The sequence below is a fragment of the Electrophorus electricus genome, chromosome 24 (assembly GCF_041902795.1).
Source record: "Electrophorus electricus isolate QZ-2024a chromosome 24, ASM4190279v1, whole genome shotgun sequence".
Lineage (NCBI taxonomy): Eukaryota > Metazoa > Chordata > Actinopteri > Gymnotiformes > Gymnotidae > Electrophorus > Electrophorus electricus.
The window spans coordinates 10383377-10391075 of NC_137520.1; the positions used below are offsets into that span (position 1 = coordinate 10383377).

The 7699-nt window shown below is 45.0% G+C and overlaps 1 protein-coding gene across 15 annotated transcripts in view; it reads left to right on the forward strand.

Moving 5' to 3' along the window:
- Positions 1 to 7380, forward strand: part of ubr4 (ubiquitin protein ligase E3 component n-recognin 4) — a 36111-nt gene extending 28731 nt beyond the window's left edge. For all 15 annotated transcript variants that reach the window (XM_035522572.2, XM_035522578.2, XM_035522577.2 and 12 more), the window contains 20 exons: positions 56 to 229; positions 308 to 429; positions 578 to 775; positions 900 to 980; positions 1122 to 1209; positions 1322 to 1449; positions 1620 to 1727; positions 1852 to 1971; positions 2110 to 2300; positions 2390 to 2563; positions 2650 to 2749; positions 2859 to 3077; positions 3230 to 3343; positions 3450 to 3592; positions 3681 to 3806; positions 3967 to 4161; positions 4314 to 4538; positions 4981 to 5071; positions 5189 to 5351; positions 6507 to 7380. In XM_035522572.2, the coding sequence (XP_035378465.1) occupies positions 56 to 229; positions 308 to 429; positions 578 to 775; positions 900 to 980; positions 1122 to 1209; positions 1322 to 1449; positions 1620 to 1727; positions 1852 to 1971; positions 2110 to 2300; positions 2390 to 2563; positions 2650 to 2749; positions 2859 to 3077; positions 3230 to 3343; positions 3450 to 3592; positions 3681 to 3806; positions 3967 to 4161; positions 4314 to 4538; positions 4981 to 5071; positions 5189 to 5351; positions 6507 to 6571 (2825 nt within the window). In that variant the 3' untranslated portion in view covers positions 6572 to 7380. The remainder of the gene's footprint in view (positions 1 to 55; positions 230 to 307; positions 430 to 577; positions 776 to 899; positions 981 to 1121; positions 1210 to 1321; positions 1450 to 1619; positions 1728 to 1851; positions 1972 to 2109; positions 2301 to 2389; positions 2564 to 2649; positions 2750 to 2858; positions 3078 to 3229; positions 3344 to 3449; positions 3593 to 3680; positions 3807 to 3966; positions 4162 to 4313; positions 4539 to 4980; positions 5072 to 5188; positions 5352 to 6506) is intronic.
- The last annotated feature ends 319 nt before the right edge of the window (positions 7381 to 7699 follow it).

Here is a 7699-nt window from a genome sequence, read left to right on the forward strand (position 1 = left end):
CTGCCGAGTGTATGAAATGGTCTAATGGTACTCTTGTCATTTTGGCTTGCTGTAGGCTTGCTGTCCTCCTTCGTGGAGGTGGACTCCATTAAACGGCACTTCAAGAGCCGCCTGGTGGGCACCGTGCTGAACGGATACCTGTGCCTCCGCAAGCTGGTGGTACAGAGGACCAAGCTGATCGACGAGACCCAGGACATGCTGCTGGAGATGCTGGAGGACATGACCACAGGTATGTGCCCCTCAGCCTACCAAGGCCACGCCGCTCTGCTGAACAATGATGCTGACGGCTCCTGCGTTATCCGTACAGGGACGGAGTCGGAGACGAAAGCCTTCATGGCGGTGTGCATCGAGACGGCCAAACGCTACAACCTAGATGACTACCGTACGCCCGTCTTCATCTTTGAGAGGCTTTGCAGCATCATCTATCCTGTGAGTGGCACTTCTTTCTGCCTTTTAACAAGAATGGCACCCGGATTTGCGATTGGTCCCTTTTACCCTACTCTGCTGATGCCAGCTCCCTTTCTGTGTCTGGCATTCCTCCATATCTTTCTGTTCTCTTCCCATTTTTCTCTCTCAGGAGGAGAATGAGGTGACGGAGTTCTTCGTGACTCTGGAGAAAGACCCCCAGCAGGAAGACTTTTTGCAGGGCCGCATGCCAGGAAACCCCTACAGCAGCAACGAGCCCGGCATCGGCCCGCTCATGAGGGACATCAAGAACAAGATCTGTCAGGACTGTGACCTGGTGGCACTGCTGGAGGACGACAGTGGCATGGAGGTAGCTTGCACACACAGGGAATGTCTACCAAAGCAGCGTGCACAAGGTGTCTGTTTCTGGTGTGTCTGTACTTAGACTTATGATCTGTTTTCTCTGATCTGGCTGTATGATTTTGTGTGTCTAGCTTCTTGTGAATAACAAGATCATTAGTTTGGACCTGCCTGTGGCTGAGGTTTACAAGAAAGTCTGGTGCCCTACCAATGAGGTGAGGTTATTGGAAAAAACAACATTGACACATTCTTAATTATTCTCCTTTTGGTCATTTTAATTTGAGCATTTGTCAGCTTTTGTTTTTGCTTTGGCTTTGCAAGCAATATGAGACTGAGGTTATATATCTGTTTACAAGGGTGAGCCAATGAGAATCATTTATCGCATGAGAGGGCTTCTGGGTGATGCCACAGAGGAGTTCATTGAGTCTCTGGACTCCACCACAGGTATCATCAGTAACTGATCCTTACAGAAAAGAAGGCTATAAATGGTGGCTACCCAGAGGTCTTATGTTCACATATTTAAGCTGCATCCAACCACTTTTATCTTATTGCACAGACGAGGAGGAGGACGACGAGGAGGTTTATAAAATGGCTGGAGTGATGGCTCAATGTGGTGGGCTGGAGTGTATGCTCAACAGACTCTCTGGAATTAGGGACTTCAAACAGGGCAGACACCTACTCACTGTAAGTGAAAGTCTGTCTGTTCTTGACATTCTAAGTAGCTCATCCTTGTACTTGCCAGACAATGGCTGTTAAGGTGAACTGGTGCATTTTTATTTGGACACAAGCTGTACACCTTTTGGTTTTTGTATTTTAGAAGCAAGAGCATCATTCAATTTGCTTTTGCTTTTTAGGTGCTGCTGAAGCTGTTTAGTTACTGTGTGAAAGTGAAGATCAACAGACAGCAGCTGGTCAAGCCGGAGATGAATACACTTAATGTTATGCTGGGCACTTTGAACCTGGTGGGTAGCACACATTTAGTTTGCTTGGGCACACAAAAAAAAACCAAAACCCTTGAGCCTGCCACTGATGTCTGTGCCTGGGTGTAAGGCAGCACTGTTAAACTGAGTGCTTGTGCTTTTTCAGGCGCTGGTAGCTGAACAGGAAAGTAAAGACAGCGGAGGGGCGTCCATAGCCGAGCAGGTCCTCAGCATTATGGAGATCATTCTGGATGAAGCCAATGCTGAAACGCTTGCTGAGGACAAGGTGAACTATATTAAACACAGGGCAATCTGTTTTCATTAGATAAACATAAAGTACATGCGTACAGAATCGTGGTTGTTCCCACGGGGGAGTGTTGTGTGGGATACTCTCTCTGATGCTGCCCCTGTGCCCCTCCTGCAGGGGAACCTGCTGTTGACAGGAGACAAGGACCAGCTGGTGATGCTGCTCGACCAGATTAACACCACCTTTGTGCGCTCCAACCCCAGCGTCCTGCAGGGCCTGCTGCGCATCATCCCGTACCTGTCCTTTGGAGAGCTGGAGAAGATGAACATCCTGGTGGAGCGCTTCAAACCCTGCTGCAGCTTCGACAAGTACATCCTCCATCCTCTTTTACCGAAACAGCAAAAGATGCAAAAACATCTGGTCATGGGAAAAAGTCTTTGTTGGTGTTTGTTTTTAGGTATGACGAAGAGCACAACGCAGATGATAAGGTCTTCTTGGACTGCTTCTGTAAAATCGCAGCAGGCATCAAGAACAACAGTAATGGGCATCAGCTCAAGGACCTAATCCTACAGAAGGGCATCACTCAGAGTGCCCTGGACTACATGAAGAAGCACATCCCCAGCGCCAAGAAGTATGGCCTGTTTTACCTCACTACCACTACATGTAGCGCTGTGTTCCTGCGCTGTGCACTTACTGGTCCTGCTTGTGTTGTTGCAGTCTGGATGCAGACGTTTGGAAGAAGTTCCTTGCACGACCAGCTCTTCCATTCATCCTCAGACTGCTGCGTGGTCTGGCCACCCAGCACCCCCCTACACAGGTACCAAACTTTTCCATTCTCAGTCATAGCCTTCATAATCATATTGTTGCTCATCTGTTCTCGGGAAGACAACGAGATCTTACCGTCTGTTCCTTCTCGTGTTCTTCAGATGCTGATCGGAACAGACTCCATTAGCAATTTGCACAAGCTGGAGCAAGTGTCCAGTGACGAGGGCATAGGAACTCTGGCCGAGAACCTTCTGGAGGCCTTGAGAGAGCATGCGGAGGTGAACCTGAAGATCGACGCAGCTCGACGGGAGACGCGGGCAGAGAAGAAGCGAATGGCCATGGCGATGAGGCAGAAGGCCCTGGGCACACTTGGCATGACTGTGGGTGTCCCTCCACACGGTCTTCACCCAGTCTGGATGCAATTATTAAACACACTGCTAATTATTGTGATGGATGAGAAGCTTTGTTCTTGAGGACTCTCGTCAATGGATTCTACATCTAAAAGTGTAATGTTATACATGTTTTCTTTCAGACCAATGAGAAGGGTCAGGTGGTGACGAAGACATCTCTATTGAAGCAGATGGAGGAGCTTATAGAAGAACCAGGACTAACCTGCTGCATCTGCCGAGAAGGCTACAAATTTCAGGTGCATGTGCTATTTGACTTGTGATGAGTCATTTATGGCCCTATTACTAAATTAAAATACCATGATGTCTTTTTTATCTGTGAATAACAAATGTTTCTTTTGGTAGCCAACCAAGGTCCTGGGTATTTACACGTTTACGAAGCGTGTGGCTCTGGAGGAGTTTGAGAACAAACCCCGCAAGCAACAGGGCTACAGCACTGTCTCGCACTTTAACATAGTCCACTATGACTGTCACCTTGCTGCTGTCCGGTATTGCCCACTCTTAAGTGTCTCTCCTTAATGTCTTAATGTAATGCCAGGAGCAAGCTTTGACCCTGTTCTCTGGTCTTTGCGTCAGGCTTGCCCGAGGGCGTGAGGAGTGGGAAAGCGCCGCTCTACAGAATGCCAACACCAAGTGCAATGGGCTCCTACCTGTGTGGGGCCCCCACGTACCTGAATCAGCTTTTGCAACCTGCCTGGCAAGGTGGGTCACGTTTTGAGCGTGTCGGGAGTGAACACCTCTTTGCCCTGACATGTCCAGCTAGTTTTGTGTAAAACTGTTGACAGTGTGACTTGCTGAGCGACTGAAATGGTGTTTTCCGTCGCACGGGCCTCTGATCTCAAATCCTTGTGCTTCTCCTCAGGCACAACACGTATCTGCAGGAGTGCACAGGCCAGCGGGAGCCCACCTACCAGCTCAACATCCACGACACCAAGCTGCTCTTCCTGCGCTTTGCCATGGAGCAGTCCTTCAGCGTGGACACTGGTGGAGGGGGCCGTGAGAGCAACATACACCTCATCCCCTACATCATCCATACCGTCCTCTACGTCCTCAACACGTACGTGCCTGAGTATTGCGTGCACGCGCACACACACACAACCTAGATCAGCCCAGGTTCAGTTTTGGCTCCGTGATTATGTAGACTGAAGATTAAAGCTCTGTGTGTGTCACGTGCTTGGATGCTAATTCCTGCACCAAATTGGTTTTAAGCACGAGGGCTACGTCACGTGAGGAGAAGAACCTGCAGAGCTTCTTGGAGCAGCCGTGTGACAAGTGGGTGGAGTGCTCATACGAGGTGGAAGGTCCGCATTACTTCACCACACTGGCCATGCACATCCTCCCGCCCGAGCGCTGGAGGACCACGCGCATCGAGTTCTTACGCAGGCTGCTCGTTACTGCGCATGCACGAAAAGCATCGCCAGGGGGCGCCAACAAGTAAGGGAAAGAGTATATGACTAAATTTACAATCGGCCTTTGCCCGCATGTTCCTTTTCTTTTGCTGTTGCAGCAGACCCTTATTAAATCTAAGCATATTTAGCATCACATTTCAGATTTGTTGAAGTCTAAAATCCTCTCCTATGTTAGCACAAAATGTTAGAGTTACAATGAAATACAGGCAAGCTGATTTTGATTAAATTAGACAGTGATGAGGTCAAGTGGTGAGATTGCATTGGTGTTTATGTAATTCTTTGCACTGTAAGGCAGAGAAGATTTTACAAATATTTTTATAATATCCATTCACTTGTAACGTGTCTCAATTGTTTTGTAAACACATTACACACCATTTTTGAATCTGTTATTCTTTTATAAATCCAGCATATGAGCCAAATATCTAGGTGTTGATTTAATCAGAACAATTTTGTATTTGATGTTTAAGACTCACAGACAAGGCAGTGAAAGAGTATGCAGTTTATCGTTCCCCGCTTCTCTTCTGGGGCCTGGTGGACCTCATCTATGACATGTTCAGGGTATACCTTAAATATACTCAAATTTCTTAAGTGCTTATCCCTTGCACAGTTCTGTAGATTTTTCATAAACTCTTATGGAAAAAAAAAATCTAATTTTTTTTCCCATGGCTATTACAGAAAGTGCCCACCAGTAACACAGAGGGAGGCTGGTCCTTCTCGCTGGCAGAATATGTGCGGCACAATGACATGCCCATCTACGAGGCTTCAGAAAGGGTGCTGAGGGCTTTCCAGGATGAACTCATGCCTGCTGAGTCTTTCTCGGAGTTCCTCGATGTCGTAGGCAAGTGGAAACTAAGTTCTATTTCTGGTCAGTCACTGAATTTACAGGATTTATCTTCACCTTATTAAATGGTGTGTTCCATATGAGTGTTGGAAAATGCGTTTGGGCTGTATTATACATTCTCTTTAAAATGGACTTGATGGCATCAAATCATGTTAAATATTAATTGAAGTGTCAAGTTAGAAAAATGTGTCATAGGATACTATAGTTTGGATTTCTGCCGTTTTAAGTTCCACAACTGTGTTTGATTCAGGTGTTATTTACTTGTAAAGTGGATTAACCTGATAGGTGTAAACACTACAAACCGGTGGGTTTCGTGTAAATGGGCCAAACGTTCAGAGAATTCACAGTAGACAGTGCCAGTTTTAAACTACTGTAATACCAAGGTGTTATTGTGGTATTTGTATAGCATCAGTTTAAGCTTTACTACTAAATCCCACACTTCCAAAAGCCTGTATTCTTGGGCTCTTTTCACATATACTATGAACCAAACTCAGTTCTGTCAAAGTCAACCAGAAACGGAACCAGCTTCAACTGACCTCCAATTCTTATGTTCACAATGCAGATAAACTATAAAGAGAACTGTTTTCTGAGTACAATTGAATTATGGTTAGTGTAATCAAGATGGCTACTTTTCATGCTGCTATTCTGGCTTTACTACATTTTGATGAAACATAAGAAAAGAGAACAAATAACACAACTGACATATACCAAAAACTGTTTAAACAAAGTCTAAAGAGAGAAACGCACAGGAAACTCATTTTGCTCCAGAACTACACCATCCCACATGCAGCCATTTTTGTTCACTTTCACCTGGTCATTGTTGCTGTGCATGACGCTCAAAAATGCAAAACGCACCAGAGCCGTTTTTTCACAACGCACAAATCAAGCAGACTACAATACAAACCACACATGCACCATATTGAAACTACCTCAGTAGGTGGTTTGAGGTTTGGTTAGAGTGGTTCGAGTTCATTTGACATGTATGTAAAAGAAATGACTGGGAAGACTTGAAACAGCCCAAGTGTGAAAACACCTTTTAAATAATTTCACTAAGCGTAACGGCATGTCCTAGTATTTTGAAGTTTGGTTTTTTTTTTTTAATGATTATTATTATTTTAAGTGTTTGTTCTAATATCTGTTATCTCTTGGTAGGGCTTCTCTCAGACATCCCTGATCCTGATGGTTTCCTGCAGGACCTGTTGAACTCTGTGCCCTGATGGCATTCAGCCATTCCCCTCACTGGACACATGTCTGCCATGCTCAGTGCAGGTGTCCCTGAAAACGGAGGCTCTCCACTACCTGGACACTGCAACTTGCAGCTCCAAAGGGGCACCTTTTCAATCGGGGTCTGGGCTCCCAAATCTACTATCAGCTCTCACACACTCATTCACCACCACCTCTGTTCCTGATATCCCACTTGGGTTTGTTCTTCTGCAATGCCTTCAGCTGTAACGCTCCTAAACCAGACAATTATATATGTAGTATGACAAGTTAATCCATTTATTACAAATGTTTCTGTAACATCTAATACACTGAAACATACGATGCTCTATTGATCCAACATTTGCAGGTGATCTTTTCCATTAACTAAATGTTCTGGAATAATGACTGCATCAAACAACTTGGTGGCTTTTATTTTTCCTTTGTGGGTTGTTTTTTGTTTTGTTTGTTTTTGATTTGTTGCTTTTTTTTTTCCTTTTTGAGTTAATTTCCAGAATGACAGAGAGCAGCCAGATTTGCAGAAATGTGAACTGATCTCTTAATGTCATGCACTTTTGTTTCTGCACATTTTTGCAGTGGTGTTCAATGATCTGATTGTACTGTCAGAGAGGCTAGGCCTGTACCTGATTGTTTGACGAAATGCTTGTGTGAGGTTTCTCTCCTTGTATAAATGATACAAGCAGAATGAAAGTTAATTGATGTACAAGCCCACTGAATTTGAATTACATTTGTAATGGGGTTTTTACCTACTTCAACAATGAAAATCAACTGTCAAGATAAAAGAATAAAAGGGCCTGCATCTTTACTTTGGAAGCATTTTTTTCCCCCCAATTTTTGCTTTGTTTACCTGTTTGAGATTTTGTTTCTGAACTCCTTTTTACAATACTAGATATTTAATGGGCTTATTTCCATGTGACCCAACCCTTCCCCCCCAAACATAAACCAACATGTACTGCAGACAAATAGCTTTGCCCAAAGCTGTTTTTGTTTCTGTTGAGCAAGTCACACACACACACACACACACACACACACACACACACACACACACACACACACACACACACACACACACACACACACACACACACACACACACACACACACACAAAAGGTGACCTTATAAT